The sequence below is a fragment of the Rhinolophus hipposideros genome (assembly GCF_964194185.1).
Source record: "Rhinolophus hipposideros genome assembly, chromosome: 6".
Classification (NCBI taxonomy): domain Eukaryota; kingdom Metazoa; phylum Chordata; class Mammalia; order Chiroptera; family Rhinolophidae; genus Rhinolophus; species Rhinolophus hipposideros.
In genome coordinates, this window is record NC_138052.1 from 76,360,247 (window position 1) to 76,379,946 (window position 19,700).

Genomic DNA, 19,700 nt, shown 5'->3' on the forward strand with positions numbered 1-19,700 from the left:
ATGTGGGACAGAGAGAAAGTAATGTGCACATCAGTACAACAAATAGGTAACGGGGTCGAGTTAAATGGCAGGGTGAGTATCTCTAAATATTCCACCTGAGAGGCAGGGCTACAGTACCTTAGAACAATGACCAGTAGCTCTTTCTGCACTGCCTGCTGGTAAAGTGAACCTTTAATTTGCCTCTGTGACACACCTACTGTTTGCTGAAGTTGTACCTATAAAATGCAAGGTCCGAAGGGACAACAAGCTGAGGCTCTGAATCCTGCAGGCAGAGCTGGCCCACTGCCCACGGAGGTCTACCACTATATTTCATTCATTAGGTCACAGTCTTACAGCCCGTACACCTCAGGGTAAAGTGGAATCCAAGAACGGAAAATCTGAGTGTGAATGATTATGAAGATGACAAGACACCAAAAACAGGGAAAGCTTTCTTTCTGGGTTTAAAGCTTTAAAAGGAATCGAGGAAGAGATTAATTGGCTACTAAGACATCCTAGTCCACTTCTCTTGATCCTGTTAGGAAGCGGCCGACCTATATGTATTTAAGTAATACATATAATTATTGAAAAATGGTAAACTTAGAAATTACTTGATTGTATTAAAGTACTAACTGTTAATATGTGAGATCATGTTCTCTAAATGCTGTGTCTACATACAGTGTATAAAATTAAGAAGGCAATATTTTATTAATCTGTTTCTTGTGGGTTGTTTACCATGAACTAAAAGATCTAATTTTTTTAACCAATATGTGGCAGAGGCTGAACTGGTAGTTACTCTTAACTTACCCAGATGAGGGTCAGCCCTGAAATACCTCATCTACATTGTAGTAACAATGTAATATGTGTAATCCTGTTTAATTTGGCCCTGTAAATTCTGAAATTTAAAATTATGTTTCCTTCTTTCATAAAACTATTTCTCATTTGCATCGTCCTTCACTTTGTAATCTTCATGGGTATTCCCCCTTAGGATTCCAGATCAGACAGGAAGCACCGTTTCAGTGGCAGCTTATACTGCAAGGTTTCTTATCTTGACCAGTAACATTAGGTTAGGACTGTATGTAATTCAATTTGACGTTGACAGTCCTGAGTACGATACTGTGAAAAATGTTCCAGTTGCTAAGATTTTATACGCACGGACCTATCACTTGACCATTCATCACTAGACGGCGTGCTGCCGGAGCAGCGTGAGCAGAAGTCAGTGGTACTTTCATCTCCCCTGATAACAGAAATCACACACAGCCTTTGTCTCTAGATTTCTTAGAGCTTAGACTTAGAGCTTTATCTCTGGATTTCTTCACAGCCTACAGAACACTCTTCTGGCAATACTGGAGTGATCGAGTCTTTTGCATATCATCTCAGTGTTCATCTTAATAGCTCTCCGATGTGGACCTACTCTGATGTCCGTGTCAGGAATTTCTGAGCCTACTCCTAACCTGCGGGGTGTTTGAGGAGTCATAACAGGCTTGTGATGTCAGCTGCCCATCTTCTGTAACATCCACCAGTTCTGTAAATATGCAAGTGGCTGCCATGGGACAAAGCCCCGCCCTCGAAGAGCTTACATTCAAGGGAGGAGTCAGACAATATGAGGTTTTTGAAAAGTGGACTATCCAGTGTGATACTGTGAAAATGTTCAAGGAAAAGGAAACCTAGATATCTAAGGAAAGAGACACATGAAATGTCAGAAGGGAGGTGGGCATGAGAATTTAGATTGCGTGGAGGACCTGTTTCCTTAGGTAAAGGCCTGAAGGAAGTGAGAGGAATAACTGAGCACATATCAGAGGGAAGAATATCCCTGGCAGGCAGAAGAGCAAGTGCAAAGGCCCAGAGAGGGCAGGCAAGAGGGCAGCGAGAGTGGCTGGATGGAGTGAATGAGGAATACAGTAGGCGATGAGGTCAGAGAAGCAACAGGGAGTCTGATCCCCCAGGACTCAGAGGTCTTGTTTTGTGAAGGCTTTGGCTTTTTCTGAGTGAGGTGGGACGCCACTGGAGAGTGCTGAGCAGAAGTGCTACTGACCTGACTTCGGTTTTAACATAATTTCTAGCAGTGGGGCCAGGCCACATGCAAGGAGACAGGTGAGGCGGCCACAGTGCCCCAGGTGAGGGAGGCCGGCTGCTTGCACTTTGCTGTGACCACCTCCAGGCACCCTGCACAAGCCACCTCCCAAACACAGCCCACCCACAAGTAACCACTCCCTCACTAGTCACTGACTTTGATTCCCCAAATGTCCATTCCTGTGCTGTTTTGGGGTTTCGTTTGTTTGGAGGGAGGGAGGGGTACAAAGGATGTCTTAAGTTTTTTTTAATCTATCAGTTTCCTTTCTTTGTCTCTCCTTGCAATTTTGGGAAGAAACAGATCATGTGTCTCGTAGTTTCCCACAGTCTGGATTTTGCTGATTGTACCATTTTTATAGTTTAGCATGTTCCTCTGTCCTTTGTATCTCCTATAAATTTTTTTGATTTGGATTTAATTTTTTTTAACAAGACTATTTCAGAGATGGCGGGGGAGGGGGGTGTTTTTCCGTAAGAGATATGTAATATGTGGTAGACTCTATTTTTGTGAGATGAGCAACCACGGATACTCAATGTCCAGATCCTTGATTCATCAAATTCCTTTTGCATTTGTTTGTTGAGAAACTTCTATAAGGGAAAGCTTCTTTCAATTACTATTCGGTTACTCATTGTGTATAAGAATTGTTTTTAACAGAAAAGGTAGGATAAATTTTGCTCCTCTCTCCCCTTCTGTAAGCCAGATTTCAAAATAAAGAGTTGGTTTCTAAGCATCCCCCAAAGACAACTAATTATTTTTTTTTGTTGTATCATGAACTCATGGATTAAACGTATTTGATGTATTACTGATGTTCAAATTGTCCTATCTTTTGCCAGTGGACTTTTGACACAACTCCACGTCACGCTTGATAGCTTCCTTGCTATCTGGTATGACAAGATATTCCAGGGTTATCTTATACATTTCCTGCCACAGACCTAGAAACAGCCTCTTAAGAAGTTAATTTTTTCGTTCAGTGGGAGAAATAACAGCAATCTTATATGGTGATGGGAAGGATCAGGTGGAACGTGGAGGAAAGGATACGAGAGAGAGAGAACCACTGGAGCAAAGGCAGAGATGACCGATCCAGCTGCAGGTGGGGGAAGAGGCAGTGGGGATGGGGGCGGTTACAGAACTTCTCTTCTGGTTGTTTCAGTCTTCTCAGTGAAACAAGAAGAAATGTCATCAGCTAAGAGTGAGAATGGAGGAAGAAAGACGGAGGTTTGCAGAGGAAGTAGTGAGGTTGCTCAGCAACATGAAGAGCCCCTGTGAGATTCCTGACTGTGAATTTAAAATGAGCCCCAGCAGCATGTTTCCTGCAGCCACAGTCAGCTGCACAGGTACAGGCCTGGAACAGGTAGAGAGTTGTACCTCACCTTGTTTTTAGCCTCATGAAGAAGCAGCAAGGAAGGATGTGAAGATGGTAATAAAGATGATGCTAAAATGATTGCCTGGGGATTTATGCTGGGGAAGGAGGGAAGTGAGGTAATACAGAGTTCATAAAGATGAATGGGAACTGACCCAATACAATCATGTAGCCCAACGTTATGTGTAAACAGGTGCTGTAGCCCTGGCAGCAGCTGAGGTGGGTGGGCCAGATACGGCTGCTGCAGAGAGACGCTGCCTGCCACCATCAGCCTGGGCCATAGCACACCGCTACGACGTCAGCTGCTATGGCCCCGGACATGGGCAAAGCAGGCCTGCACTGTGATGAGCCGAACAAGCTGAGGTATTGGACCAGAGGTTACCCAGCAGACCACAGCGCTCCAAGAAGAGGGCAAGGACCCTGTGGACAGAACTGGCCAGTTTCAGAAAATAGTTGGTGGTTTACTGAAGCTTGTTGACCAACTTACAAAAGAAGCAGAAAATGAGAAGATGAAGGCCAATTGTTGCTCAAATCGGAACTTGCTCAAATCTACAGCAAAGCAGAAAGAAGCCCAGCAGCTGCAACTCCAAGCACTAATAGCAGAAAAGAAAATGCAGCTCGAAAGGTATCAGGATGATTATGAAGCTCTGTGTAAAGTAGAAGCAGAGCAAAATGAATTTATTGACCACTTTATTTTTCAAAAATGAACTGAAAATTTCATTTTATAGCAGGAATGAGTGAAAAAAGAAAAACCTCTGGGCCATTCCAGTGAGTTTGACTAATGACCCAAGTATGTTATGTGGGATGGTGTGTAAGGAATGCAGCATCTTTGCAGGCAATGAAACAAATCAGGGGTGGGCGTTTCAAACGTCACTGCACATCTGCTGAACACCCAGTGACCACAGTGGCCCAGGTCTCACCTCCTGCATTCAGAAGTCTAAACTGAGCAGTTTGTGAACTTGGATCTTTTTGTTTGTTTGTTTTTGTAAATTCACAAAGCTTTGGAAGAAAAAGCAATACATTATTTAAATAAATAAAAAAAAAAAAAGGACAACACAGCCTGCTGTCACTCACTTGGTAATGGAAAAAGTGTGTGTAAACCTTTGTCCTCACTTTTGGTTTTTAGTTTTGTAAACAGTAACTTAATTTGTTAAACATTTGAGCACATATGTGCTAGAGATACAAAGACAAGCAAGATAAACCTTGCCCTCGGAGTCTCATGATAACATAGTTGTAATGCAACGTGTGAAGTAAAAATGAGGAACATGGGTGTGCCCAGGAAATTGCGAGTTCACAAAGGAGAAATTCTTTGAGAGGAGCAGAGGTCAAAGACGTCAAAAGAGGGAAATCTGACCTTCCACTTCACAGATGTGGCATCAGCCAGGAGAAAGGCGTAAAGAATGGCGTTCAAGGCAGAAGGGACAGGCCAGGAAAGGGACAGGCCTGGAGCTTCCAACAGTGCAATAGCTACGAAAACCAAAGAGGCTGAAGGGTCAGGCAAAACAAGATTGCAGAACCTTCCTAAGAAGCCTGGGATTTAGTCTTTAGGAAGTGTGTATGGGGGGGGGGGGGGAACGGCACAGGGATGTTTAAGTATGGGTAACCCATCACTTTTGCATTTCAGATGGGCCAATCTGACAGTTAGCGGGTGTTCCCTGAATTCAGGATGAAAAGCCTCGGGTTACAAAAAATGAAAATACTTGACATGAATAATGAGAATCTTTAGTGGGGTTTTTCCCCCTCTTTTTAAAAGAGTGCTTTTAAGGCTATTTTTATAATAGTTACATGACTTTTGTAACAGAAACATTTCATAATTTTCTAGTGTACTCCTCTCTTACTCCAGAACTATTTTATCTCCTATGTGGCAGGTCTGTACTAGGGCCAAGGACACACAGAATGAAGCACAGTCCCTTTGCTCAGGAACCAGGACAGACAGACAGGGAAACACCTGCCGATAATGAAATGTGACCGTGCTGGGACAGAGGTGGGGAGTATACAAAGCGCTGTAAGGCAGCAATTAATTTTGCTTTGGGGCAGGAAAGAACTCAAACAGGTAACATGAAGTGGGGCCGGGAAGCACACATCTCCCTATGGCGAGAACACTGTCTGCTGTTCTAGGCCCTCCCAGAACCACCCGGGGCCTTTTGTGACAATGGCTAACCAGCCTCTCGCTCTATGCTAGTCTTTGAAGAGCCTTATCTTGACTTTCGCAACCCCACAGATCCAGATTTCTAGAGCAGAAACAGAAATACTAGGAGAGGCAATCAACATTCACTGAGCCTTTACTTTGAGCCAGTCGATGAGCCAGGAGATTTCAACACACGATCTCATTTGATCCTCAGTGTGGAATGAATACAGTTATTTCCTCAATTTATAGGGAAACTGAAGTTCAGAAGTTAAGCAACTTGCCCAACCAAGGTCACACAGCTAGTAGGAGTTAAAAGACGTGTGAAAACCAAGTATAACTCTAAACCTATGCACTTTACCACACGAACCTGTTGCTATTCCAGCCAAAGAAGTTGTGCATGAAGCCCTAGTTCTCAGGAGGAAACAAAAGAAACCTCATTTCCCCTCCCAGTTAACCCCTCTCATAAGCAGAAGTAAGTTAGTGTCATGGAAAGAAAATAACTTGGGCTGCTGTGTCTGACAAGGCTGGTTTGAGTCTTAAGCTTCCGATGATCAGGACTTCAGAGAGTGGCTCAATCTCCCGGATTTGAAAAATGGAAAAGAAAAAGAATACCGAACACACATGGGGACGCGATCAGACTAACCCGAGGGGAACAAAAGGCAGTGCAGCAGCAAAGGCCTTACCAGTGACAAAGTGCTGTGGCTGTAGACAGAAACCAAAATCGGTTTATATATCCTTTTATCCACCACCCCTGCCCATGTTCCCCATCAAATTTTGGAAGGCAAATCTACAGAGAAAGGAATACTGGAAAAGAAATAAGTTAGGGAAAGGGCAGAAATAAGTCAGGTGTTGGCACCATCATCACTCGGGCCTTGTAGAAATGCAGGCTCTCAGGCCCTGCCCACACCTTTGGAATCAGAAACTGCATTTTACTAAGAGCCCTAAGTGACAATACTGAAGTGGTAAATATTATATGTGGAATCTTAGAAGCGGATCTGTCCTGTCATTGGCTAGTTCAAACTGTATGAGCCAGAAATTGTACAAAGGAGTCAACAACCAATTATCAAATAATAATGAGGCTTAAAAAATATGCTAGGCCAAAATAATGTCTCTATACCAAACAAAAAAATGACAATTCTTGACATTAGTCAACTTATAACTACATACTGTTAAAACAATTTTTTAATATGTCAGTACCAACTGTAGCAGGGCTGACTCTTCCTAGAAGAGAAAAACCAGCAGTTTCCTTAGCAATGAAGGAAAGAGACTGTCTGCTTTACCTACCTCACAGGGTTAAGTCCACAGAAAGGACCTAAACTATAAAAAAAAAAAAACTATGTATGTGAATAAGATAATTCTCTTTGAACTTAAAAGTAGCCTTCAGATCATATTATCTGCACCATAAAATTGAAAGGGGCAAAGCAATCTCCCATGAGAAGTATAAGTAACAGGATAAGAAAGAGAGAAGAAATTAGCCTTACTAAAGTTAGCCCATACCTCATAATAACTACAGGGCAAAGAAAAACAATCCAGTAATGGGTTTGACATCAAGAAAACAGCAAATGTACCTCTCGATGAGTCCCACTCACAAAGGAGTGAATGAATGTGTCACACTCACCCAGCAGGGCCGCCACTATGCCCACCAGCCCTGTGCCAGCACCCAGCTCCACGGCAGAGCGGCCCCTGAGCTCCACAGCTCCCATCTCCAAGTACGTGCAAAGAACGACAGCCTGAGTCAAAACACAGTGTAATTACGATTAAGGTGCTTTAGGAGCTGAAGGGGTTTAAGCTGGTAGGAAGTCATCACACAACCCTTTCCCACTTTGAATCAAGGTTCAATTCCCAGTTTAACAACACTCACAGGAACTCAGTTGTTGCTGGGAGGTAACGTCCTAGAGCAAGCACAGACACGGCATCCCAGCATCCCACAGAACAGCTGCCCCAGGCCACACCAATGCCCTGACGGGAACAGCAGTGGCCAGTGACACTGCCTACGGGAGACCGGGTCCTGCTGAATCTGGGAAGTTTAGTTTCTTATTGTCACAGCACCGCTCCACTCGAGGCTTACAAAACTCCTCTGGCAGAACTGACATAAACAGTCTTGGATTTTGCTTATGGGAATGTCCAGTTCCTGAACCAAGCTCAAGTCAGCAAGGCCACAACTTCCCCCCAAGGGAACGAGCAGCGCAACACCCGAGGCTCCTGGAGCTGTGTTCCTCCCTCCTGCATCCCTGCCAGTCATCACCCCACAGGGGCCCTCACAGTATATTATCCGGCATCAGAAGGTAAGTTTTAGCCAACGTTTGGGATGCGTGTGAGTTAGCATTTGCATACAATTCTATAAAAGCATTGTATACTGTTAACATAATTTTTAAATACAGTTTTTCATGGCCACATACTATTAGTATAACTAGCAATTCCTCTTCTTGGTGGACATTTTGGAGGCTCACCCATTCCTCACCATTATGCATCTTTATTTCTTGGTCTGGGAATACTTTTCATGTGGTATTACTAGAAGTGATATTACTGGGTTAGAATACATTGATTTTTATTCCTAAATGTTTCTAACTTCTAAGACAATGCAGACTGTAAAATTGTATCTACACCAAACATTTTCCCAACGTTAAATGAGCTGCCACTGAATCCCAGTTTGGTACTAGATTCTGAGGGCAAGTCACTGTCACAAAAAGCTGATAACCATGCAGGGAGAAGAAAAAGTGAAAAAGCAATTATAGTATCATTTTGTGACCATTACAACTATGAAAACTTAAAGAAAACACATGATCTTCACTTTGGGTTCTCTCATTTTACAATATTCTTTTTGCAATATTTTAAAAATTAAACTTAAAAATTAACTTAATGAGTGTACAAAGCAGTTAAGGTTTCCCGTCCTCCCTCTCACCTGCTGGAGAAATTACTGGCCAGTCCCTTAATTTCCCTTAGCTTTCCTTTACTCACCCTTAAAATGCAACCTACGTGGGGGGAGTTGGGGCAGGGAAGTGATTCTAATGGGTGGAAGTTTTTTTTGGAGGGGGTAGGGTGATGACAATGTTTTAAAATTGAGAGTGGTAATGGTTGCACCACTCTGAATTTACTTTTGAAAAAGCACTTACCTGTATTTATAATATACACTTAAGATAAGTGTATGGTATATGAATTATATCTCAATAAAGCTCTTTTATTTGTTTAAATAAAGATCAGCCTTGTAATCAATTGTAGATGTTTCCAGAGGCCCCCCAGGGCTTACTTACCGCGTCCCAAACCACGGCTGCGACTCCCAGCTGCCTCCAGTCCTGGTGGATGTGGATCGTGTGGTTTGCAAAGGCGAAGGTGGCAAGAGGCTTGTGGAATCGCTGCAACCCCACTACCGCGGTCTCGTCATAGGGCACCAGGGCCATTTCGACTGCGCTACCTCTCTGTTCCCCTAAACCTGTTGGGCAAAAGATGCCTGCGTGACGCTCTGGCCAGAAAATGCATTAACGATTAGGTGGCCCCACATGCTTTTTAAGTTCGTTCAACAAGTTCAAAAGAAGAGGTGGGGGGAAACTTTTGTCTAATTCCTTTTCCATGGCTCTTCGAGTTTTCTGAGAAGTGAAATTTGGCTCTGAATTCACGCTAAAGGATGTCTTTGGGCAAAAGCACCCAGAACGGTACACACTTCGCTGTTAGACCTCCGTGAATTCAGAGCCGCGTTGAGGGTGAGCGAGGCGGCGCTGCCAGCCCTGGGCCCGGGGGAAAGGCCCAGGGGCGCTTTCTCAACCGCCCAGGCCTGCAGCTGGAAGGCGCTGCAGTCCGCTGGGTACTTTCTGTTTGGGTCCTGCCTCCACCTCTCCAAAGCGGTGCGTTCGCAAGTGGCAGCCATGGACCCGATCCTGCACTTAGACTGAGTGTTAACGGCTCGATTATGCTGCCTTTTAACGCCAGCTGGATATACACGGCCGACGCAGTTCCATCTCCTAGGGACTGGAAGTGAAAAGGCACTCCTGGATTCCGAGACGCAGTCGGGCACCCACCGCTAGGAGGCCGCGCCAGAGTAGCCCACACGTGTCTCCGTCGGCCCCTCTAACGGGTCGACAGGTACGCGCTGCCGTCGCGCGGGTCCCAGAGCTCTAGGAAGCGGCGGGGCTGGGAATGGGAGAAGGGGGAGGGGTCCAAGGGTCCTTGGGGACCCCCTAACCGCGCAAGACGCCCACCCACCCCAGGAGTGACGGGATCTGTCCCGCGTAGGGCAGAGGGTGCACGCAGGCCGCCCCCGAAGCAGAGCCTGCGACCCACCGAGGCCCGAGGGGCGGCCCCACCGCTACTCACGGCTCCGGAGGAGGCGCCGGCGTGGCGCGCGCTGCGCCTTCCCCGCCCAGAGGCCGGCAGCGGAAACGACCCGCCGTAAAGGGCCGGTGGGACGGGCCCGGCCTGCCCGCGCGGGGCGGCGCCGACTGGGGGAGGGCGCGCGCGCCCCCGACGACCAGCGTTTTCGCTTTCCCCCTCCTCCCCGTCCCCGGGACAGGTGTCCCGCGAGCGCTGGGGGCGCGGCGCTGACGCACGTGCTGGGAGGGGCCGAGAGTGGGGACGTTGCGTGGGGTATCGACCCTTACCCACGTGGAGCCACGAGGCATTCAGGCTGCCAATCGGCTTCCCCTGGCGCCGAGAGCGGCGCTGGCTGGAGAGCGCGGTGCGGAGCGGCGCGCAGGTGCGCAGAGGGGTTAGGACCGGTGAAGGGGAACCACGACCTGGTACCGGCTGCGCCCTGGTACTGGGGCCGCTTATGTGTGCGCCGGTTCTCGCGCGCACGCGTTTTGTGTTTTGTACTTGTGGGCTTGCTTATTTTTAATTGTCAAGGTGGCAGTTAGCAGGTGTAGGCGAAAGCTGGCTGCGAAGAATACGTGGTCACCCCTTCGTCCTCGCATCACCAAGGCGAGGTCGGAAGCGGTGTAATTGTCCGCTTGGTGGCAATACAGTGGGGAAGTGACAAAGCCCTTCACTAGAGCGCAAACGTGGGGCCAGCACGTGGCGCCCGGGCCTGCCTGGATTGTAAAACTTGGGGGGGCGGGCGCCGGGGCGTGAGGTCGGCCCCGACCCTGACCCAGGCGGTTGCTGCAGGACTAAGGCTTAGTCTTCCTCCTCCTGGGGCTGACGGTTAGCGCCCCTGCCCTGGGCACACCCATTCTTGCCGTGAAAGCTGTTGACAGCGTGGCACCCAGGCCGCGTGCCTTTGGAAAGCGCGCGGCTGCAGTGAGCAGTCAAGAGTGGGACCACCCTGAGGGCAGCATCCTCCTTCTCTTTTTTGCTTTGAGGGTCAAAGGGGGACCTCCACCCCCTTACCCCACCCTGCCGCTGCTCTCTCTCGGTGGATCTCAGCCCCGGCTGCACGTTAGAATGAACGCGAGCGCTTTTGAACTCCTGATACCCTGCTACGGGAAAGTCTTGACGGGTGTGCGTTGGGGCCCAGCATTGGTGTTTTAGACCTTCCCTGGTGATTCCCGCCAGCGGTCACCAGCGGGAAACTCCTGGGGAAGCTCCGGCCAGGCCTGAAGCCCCCTCTCTCCTCGCCGCTGCCATCCCGCAGAGGGCGTCCCAGGCCTCTGTCTCCAACTGAAGGCTGAGGCCTGGGGGCACAAAGGTGACTGGAAGTGAACTTGGAAAGTCGCCAGTGAAGGTCTTTTCCTGTTTTGTTTTTTGTTTTTGTTTTTGCTTTGCTCAGTTTATTTTTCTTTTTATGTGATAAGAGTATTTTTGAGAGCAGCTTTAATTTCACAAATTGGACAGAAGGTACAGAGATTTCTCAGACACTCCCTGGCCACACACATGCACAGCCTCCCCCATTATCAACGTCACTCACCGGAGTGGTACATTTGTTACAGTAGATGAAACTACACTGATCCGTCATAATCACCCAAAGACCGTAGTTTACGTTAAGATCGTACTTGTACATTTTGAGTTTGGACAAATGTGTAATGACGTATCTACCATCATGTTATGCAAAACAGTTTCACTGCCCTAAAAATCCTCTGTGCTCTGCCTATTCATGCCTCTCTCCAACATAACCCCTAGCAACCACTGATCTTTTTACTTTTTCCATAGTTTTGCCTTTTCCAGAATGTCATATAATTGGAATCATACAGTTTGTAGCCTTTTCAGATTGGCTTCTTTTACTTAGTAGTATGCATTTAGGTTTTCATAGTTTGTTAGCTCATTTCTTTTTAGTACTGAATAACATACCATTGTGTGGATGTACCACAGTTTATCCATTTACCTACTAAAGAACATTTGGTTGCTTCCCAGTTTTGGCAATGATGAATAAAGCTCTTATAAACAGCCATGTGCAGGCTTTTGTGTGACCGTAAGTTTTCAACACCTTTGAGTAGATACTAAGGAGTGTGATTGCTGGATCATGTGATAGGAGTATTTTTAGTGCTGTAAGAAACAGCCAAACTGCCTTCCAAAGTGTCTGTACCATTTTGCATCCCCACCAGTAATGAACGAGAGTTTCTGTTGTTCCGCATCCTCACCAGCTTTTGGTGTTGCAATGTTTTGGATTTTGGCCACTTTAACAGGCCTGTTGTGGTATCTCATTGTTGTTTTAATGTGCATTTCCCTAGTGACTTACGATGTGGAGCATTTTTTCTCCCAGCGTTATTGAGATGTAATTCATACTGAACATTGCATTCGTTTAAGGTGTACCACATAACGATCTGATATGTGTATATTCTGCAAAATGTGAGTTAACGTTCATCACCTCACATCGTTTGTTTCCTGGTGATGAGAAGTTTTAAAATCTGTTCTCTTAGCAAATGTCAAATATCCAATCCAGCATTGTTAACTGGTGTCACCGTTCTATACATTATATCCCCAGAACTCATAACTGGAAGTCTGTACCTTTTGGTTGCCTACACTCATTGCCCTCACCTGCCACCCTCCACCTCTGGCAACTACAGATCTGCTCTCTGTTTCTATGTGTGTGGGTGTGTTTTCGTTTTTGTTTTAGATTCCTCATATAAGTGAAATCGTGCCATATTTGTCTTTCTCTTGTCTGACTCACTTCACTTAGGGTGGTGCCCTCAAGGTCATCCATGTTTTCACAAAGGGTAGGATCTTCTTTTTTATAGCTGTATAATATTCGCACGTGTGTGTGTGTGTGTGTGTGTGTGTATCACACACACATCACATTTTCTTCATCCATTCATCTGTTAATGGAACTTATGTTGTTTTCATGTCTTGGCTATTGCGAATAACACTGCAATGAATGTGGGGTTGCATATATCTCGTCAAGATAGTGATTTCATTTCCTTTGGATAGGTACCCAGAATGGTACCTTTTTTAAGGTACCTCCATACTGTTGTACCAATTTACATTCCCACGAATAGTACACAAAGATTTCCTTTTCTCCACATCCTTGCCACCACTTGTGATTGCTCATCTTTTTGATAATAGCCGTTCTAACAGGTGTGAGGTGATATCTCATTGTGGTTTTGATTTGCATTTCCCTGATGAGTAGTGATGTTGAGCACCTCTTCAGGTACCTGTGTCGTGTACCTGTTAAGCACTATTTCATGCACTGAATGGTTTGGACCATTTAAAAAATCTGACTGTTTTCTTATTGTTGAATTTTAAGAGTTCTTTTTATATTTTGGGTAGCAGTCTTTATCAGATGTGTATTTTGCAAACATTTTCTCCCAGTCTGTGGCTTGTTTTTTGTCTATTCTTTCATCAGTGCCACATATAGCTTTATAATTTTATATAGTTACTGTAGCTTTATAGTAAGTCTGAAGTCAGGTAGTGTCAGTCCTCCAACTTTATTCTTCTCATTCAATATTTTTGTGGTTGGTGGTGGTCTTCTCTTCCTTTCCTTATTTCTCTTCTAGTGTCTCCTTTCTCTCTCAACCTTCTCTGCCTCTCTGTGCTGTTTCTCCCGCTCAGCTTTCCTTCTCTAAAAACCTCTCCTCTCCTTATTTTCTCTTTCCCTCTTATTGTCCCTTTCCTTTGGAGAGTCATTCTGGGGCATAAGAAAAAATGTGTGCTTTGGAGCCAAAGAAACTGTGAAAATTTAAATTCTGTCTCTGACACTTTAATTGGGATGATCTTGAATAATCAGTAAATCTTCCTAGATCCCAGGCCCCTCATCCATGAATCCTGGCATAGAGATTCTGCACCCCCTTCCCCGGCCCTCCTCCCCATTCTCCATTTCTTCTGCTGAAATCATCCATGGGACTTTACAAAACAAAACCTACCCAACTTCTCCAGCACCCCATGCACATAGGACATTTGCCTTACAGTGTATCTAGAAAGTTGTCATTTACTTTCTGTCAGCCATAATAGACAACAATGTCCTTTAGCCCTACCAATGTTCTTATTGGTACCAATTGGCTCAGGAAGCACCAAAAAGAATATTTAGAAACATATGCAACTTGTATAGCAGTGTAGACATTTAAGTGGAGCTCCGGTTTTTTGTTTGTTTGGTTGGTTGGTTTTCGTTCTTTGTCTTTTTTAACTTCTATTTAAGTGTGCTTTTCCAGGACCCATCCGCTCCAAGTCAAGTAGTTGTTTCAGTCTAGTTGTGGAGGGCACAGCTCACAGTGGCCCACGTGGGGATCGAACTGGTAACCTTGTTAAGAGCACTGAGCTCTAACCATCTGAGCTAACTGGCCACCCACCCCCAGTGGAGCTCTGTTTTTGTCAAAATAAACCAAAACAGCCAGTGGTTCACTGTGAATACTGGAAAATAAGTTTTTAATCCTCGATTGAGTTGGGTATGTGGTAGCTTATATTATTTTAAATACCCAGTCTACCTTCTGCAGGCCTGTCCTCAGTGTCCCTTCCTGAGGAAGGGATGTCTCCCTGCCCTGTTGAAGTCAGGTGTGGCCATGTGACTCTCTGGACAATGGAATGTGAATGAAAATTATGTTTGCCGCATCTGAGCAGGAATGCGAGGTGTCTTGCACAGCTCACCTGAGGTGTCATTGCTCCTTTCTCCTGCTCAAGACCTGCATGTCCCAGATTGGGGTGCTCCCTAACGCTGCGTTGCCAGCTGGAGCAGAGCCACTGCTGACCTGTGAAATATGTGAAACATGAGTGAGAAATAAACCTCCGTTGAGGTAACCATTGAGATCTGGGGGTCGTTGCAGAATGACTCAGTAGAAGCTGACAGAACACAGGTGTGAAAGACGGAAATCTCAAATATTAGGTAGTCGTTTTTAGGATGGACGGCTTAGTTTAGCTTCTCAGTGAAGGGACTCCTTCTCTGGAGCTCTGCCAGCTCATGACTCCTTAATCGCCCTACTCCTGGACCCCCCGTGTCAGCATCAGCCTAAGACTACTGACCACTTTTATCCAGCTGTGATTCTACGACTTGAAGACAATTCTGGCAGTTTTGCTGAGCATATGAAAAAGGGTAGATTCACTCTCTGCATTATCTGTAATTCCAAAGTGTAGTGCAATTGTAATATACCGCTCTACATGTGCTTTTTCTTTTAACAAGGGGAACTGGGCTTCTTTTTCTGGCCCTCTGCTGGACCCAGACAACTAAAAACAGGACAGGTGTAGTCATCTCCTCCAGCCCAGTGGGTTCCCTGTGCACCTGCAGGCTGTCGGAGTCTTCGTGCCCACTCTGCCCCTTGCGGGGAGCAGAATTTAGGGTGGAGATAGAAGATACAGAAGCACTCCTGAAGCTTTTGGCTGATGGCTTTTTATTTTTATCCCCGTGACTGAAAGTGCCTTTTCCCAATCATATGACACCTCACCAGAGCATAATGGTAGAAGGGTGCTTATTCTGTCCCACCGTTTTCTGAAACTAGTCCATGTATGAGGTCACAGGAGAAGCAGCCACCAGGCTGGGTAAATAATTTTCTCTGCAGAACAAGTGGCTATGTTTATCTGTTGTTATTATTACCTTTATTAGTCCAACATCCGATTCCCATTTTGCTGGTAGCTATTCTCTTCTGCTAAGGGTCAGGAGCCCCGCTTCTGGAGACCAAGAGGCTAGGTCACATCCCAGCTCTGTAGCTTACTAGCTGTGAGTCTTTGTGGGTAAGATGCATTCACCTGTGCAATTTGTCCATCTATAAAAAGGGGATACTCTGCTGATTGCATTAGTAAACAAAAAAGATAGTAAACTGAGGTTAAAATGAGTTAGCGTATCTAAAGTGCTTAAAACAGTGCCTAGCACACAGAAAGGGTCATGCGGCATTTGCTCTTACTGATATATGTTTGGGGTGGGATGGACCTTCGCTCTGGCTCCAGGACCAGGCATATGTCCCAGGCCTGGCCAGTGAGTATTTCCTTCTGTCTGGCCAAGGGTGGTTCAGAAGCAGGCATATGACCAAAGTGGGGCTTACCCACCACCCATCCTGAGACTTGCTGGGACTCTCAGAGAACCAGAGAATTAGAGATGGATAGAAGCTGGAGTTCCTATCGGTTATCTGGTCCCAAGTGGGCTGGACCAGCAGAGAGTGAAGCCTGTGCAGATGCTAGTGGAGAGAGAGGCTGCCTCCTACGGTGCCATGTGACCACCTGGACCCAGCTGGCTGGGAATTTTTAGTTATTTGAGCCATTAAATTCCCTAATTAGCTTAAGCCAGTTTGCGCTGCTTTTATTGTCCCCTGCAGAAGAAATACAGTTCTGATTCATTCAGTCTGGGCTGGTCCCTTAAACAAAGGAGATATAAGGTCACATGCATGTGGAGCCATCCTCCATGGAGAAGTCAGGCTGCAGAGGACAGCCGGGGGCAGAGGAGCCAGGCTTCCTGATGGCTTGCTTGTCCTGAGCCTTTCCTGGCTACACCTGGGCTCTCAGGGCCTAGGGGATACCATGTAACCTGATAATAAATTTTCCGTTCTTGTTTAAGCCGGCTTGAATGCCCGATACATGCAACCAGAATCCCAATGGATAGTATATTTCTGTTGTTTGTTTTTAGGAAGTAATGTAGACAGAATACACATATTCTGTAAGGTCCTCATATACAATTGGGTGGTGGCTAACTTGCTATCGTATTTGCTAAACACAAATATGATCCTAATAGAGGAATGTGTGTTTGAAAGACAAGGTTCCTCTCCACTCTCACTTTCAGCCGATGACCAGAGTTAGCACAGACCTTGACCAATGCTGGTGAAATGAGAACGTGACCCCTGGCTACATCTCTCCTGTCCATTCCGGGATGAGAAGGTGGCCCCTCCCTGTCCCCCAGCACTACCGCCCTGGGAGGTCTGTCCTCTCCCCCATCCTGAGGAGGCTCGCTCCCCAAGTCCTTCCATCAGCGGCTTCTCCTTTTTCTCTTTAAACAAGTCCAAGGAGTCGGGATTCTAAGAGCGATACAGGCTTGCTGCCTATGGGTCCTCACTGCTCGCTCCTCTGCCTGCAGTCGGCCTCCTGCTCTCTGGCCCTCCTGAGATGCTCTCTCAGAGCTACTTTTGGCCAATGCCAGGTCTTGCCTCTGTCCCGGACACCACCCTTCACTATGGCATTGAACTTAGAGGCCCTTCTGTCTGGGGGGCTTCCTTCCTGGGATGTTGGGGCATTTGTCTCTGGTCTCACCACCTCCACTCTGCCTCTACTAGGAGGCTCCTCAGGCTGCTGCAGCTTCTCTGAAAGCTGGCCTTTTCTTCCTACACTCTTGCCTGCTGAGCAGCTTTACTGTAACTTCAGGTTCAAAGTATTCACAAGGACCATGTCCACACAAGTCCCATGCTCCACTCAGCAGCCACGGCAGTGCAGTGAAAGAGTAGGGAACTGGAGATCACAAGATTGGAACTTCCGTCCCAGTTCTGCTGCTCCCTAATCATGCGACCTGGGGCACGGCACTATAACTCCGTGAACTTTGGTGTCCTTACCTCTCAGTGGGGTTGGAACCAAGCTACCAGTTTCGCTCTTGGCTGTGTCCTTTCCTAGCGGTATGACCTTGACCAGTGAATCAGCATTTCTGTGCCTCATTTTCCTCATCTGCAAAATGGGGGTCTTACCATGACCCTGCCGGCTTGATGTCTGAAGGAAGGTGGTGACCACACACTCAGTGCTGAAACCAGTGCCTGGCATGCAGGAAACACACTTACTGAAAATTTGCTGTTATTTATTTCCGTACCGGTGTCTGTTGCCGCAACCATTCCTAGGATTTGTAACCTTCCTGCCTTTCAGTGCCCACACTTGTAAATCTGTTCAGTCGCTGCTCCTGTAACCCCAGGTGTCTGTGGTGACCAGAGTGTCTGCAAGGGACTGGCCCTGGAGGTCGGTGCACACCCCGAGAAGAAGCCCAGGTTTCCCCTTTACTCAGTCGTCTCCTTGACCTTCTCTGCAAGCTGAGCTGCTTGCTGGGGACAGTCTGCCTCAGACCTGAGGATGCCGAGAAGGGCTCACGTCATTTCCATGCTTCGGTTCATTTGTCTGAACTTTAAGACACGTAGTGAGTAGCAGGTCTTACTGTTTCTCCCAAATCCTTCTTTCCTCGTCTGAGGCCAGCCCTGTGTCCCCCGACTGGCCACCTGTCTCCGGTCCAGCCCCAGCGTCACACACTGGACATCATGCTGGTGGTTAGAACACCACCGCTCACCCCTGCAGCCGCCGCCTGGGTCAGCACTTGGCCTTCCCAAGTGATCACTCTGCCCCCCCAAAAGCCCCCCCCAAAAAAAGCCCACCGCCATCACTTCTCCAGCTCATGATCTTTAGAGCTGTGCGTTTCACGGGCTCCCCGTGGCCTGCAAGTTCTTTGCATCAAATTCAAAGAATTAATTTTCTTTTTCTTTATACCCTGCCTTGCTTCAGAAAATATTTAAGGCAGTATCCCATATTTGGTTTTTTGTTTGTTTGTTTTAAGATTCTCCATGATCTCACTACAAAACTAGACCTTCACACTAGTTTTAGAACCTGGACCAAATAATTAGCTCAGTTTGTTTAGGTTGTTCATTTGTTGGGTGGTGATCTCTCTAGGGGCCGTCTGCTCTGGGCCTGACACTGTTTAGCCACTGCTTAGCCACTGCTAAGCCATGGTCTGGGCCCTACTCTCGGGGTCTCAGGCTCGCCTGGGGCTCTAATCCAGAAAGTCAGTGCCTTAGTTTCCTAGGGCTGCCACAACAAAGGACCACAAATTGGGTGGCTTATCATAAAAAACAAATGTATTCTCATTCTGGCGGCTAGAAGTCTAAAATCAAGACGTTGGCAGGGTCCGGATTGACAAATGGTGGGGAGGTAGAAAGGAACTGGCTACTATTCGTACCATCTGTAGTCACGGACTGAACATGATAAGGGTGTTACCTGGGCGTCCGTTACAAGACGAGGTCTGGGTGTGCTCACTTCCCCATCAACGTTCTTATTCAGGAGAACGGTTCTCTTGTCGAAATCCAAAATTTCTTGGGTGCAAAATATATCCACAGGGTTCAGATGAGGTCAGGTATTGCTTATTCGGTACCTCAAGCCCAGAAAGATGAGTTAATTCTTGACACTGAACTTGTATCAAATTCAGCTGCTTTGCATCCAACAAGCCACAACAGGGATAAAGTTAGAAGCAAGGATATCAGAAAATTTGGGGAGGGTACCTATATGTCTGAAAAAGGAATAGTACAGCAGGCTGGTAAGATCTAAGTTGTCCAGCTATAGAAGCAGACTTATCGGATGATTCCTCAGACTTACTTGTGATACCTTAACGATGCAATAAAAGCCGTGTGTTTACTCTATTGCCGGGGTGGCTCAGGGGAAATGATTAACCATCATTAAACAAAGTTTAATGGAAACAATCAAAATTAATGTTGAAGTCATAATTTTTTATGTGTTAATAATTAATACCAAGCTGTGATAACTTTTAATTTTGCAATAAAGCTTTTTTTTAAAATAAAGCTTTATTTAAATAAAGCTTTAAATAAAAAAAAGCCATGTGTTTAAAAAATAATAATAAAATAAAATTATTGAGGACGCTAAAAAACTTTTGTGTGGGCGAATAGCTATTGATATTGATCATAGTAGAAATTTTAAGTTTTAAGAAATTAAACTGAGAACAGTAAGCTATTTGTTAATTCATTTTGAAGTAACAACCATTCCTCCATTAGGTGTTAACCTCACAATTGACATTTATAGAGCACTTCCTCCTAGAATATCAGACTATACATTCTTTTCTAGTGTACATGGAACATTCTCAAGGATAGACCATATACGTTGGGACATAAAATCAGCCTCAGCAAATGTAAGGAGAT

General features: G+C 46.0%; 1 protein-coding gene and 1 pseudogene across 8 annotated transcripts in view; one reads left to right on the plus strand and one right to left on the minus strand.

Annotated features, from left to right (window-relative positions):
• METTL21A (methyltransferase 21A, HSPA lysine) overlaps positions 1-10,031 on the minus strand; it is a 54,333-nt gene extending 44,302 nt beyond the window's left edge. For 3 of the 7 annotated variants that reach the window (XR_013993497.1, XM_081051029.1, XM_081051028.1), the window contains exons 1-3: positions 9,844-10,024; positions 8,787-8,965; positions 7,154-7,265 (exon numbers count right to left, since the gene is read on the minus strand). Coding sequence is in view for 6 of the 7 variants with exons in the window: in XM_081051029.1 (XP_080907155.1) it covers positions 7,154-7,265; positions 8,787-8,933 (259 nt within the window). In the remaining variant the exon portion in view is untranslated. Of the gene's footprint in view, positions 1-7,153; positions 7,266-8,786; positions 8,966-9,732 lie in introns of all 7 variants that reach the window. The other 4 variants (XM_081051030.1, XM_081051025.1, XM_081051026.1 and 1 more) reach the window with 4 other exon arrangements.
• LOC308498643 (intraflagellar transport protein 20 homolog) lies at positions 3,715-4,114 on the plus strand (annotated as a pseudogene). The gene has a single exon. The product of its transcript is annotated as an intraflagellar transport protein 20 homolog (transcript).
• Positions 10,032-19,700: the final 9,669 nt, after the last annotated feature.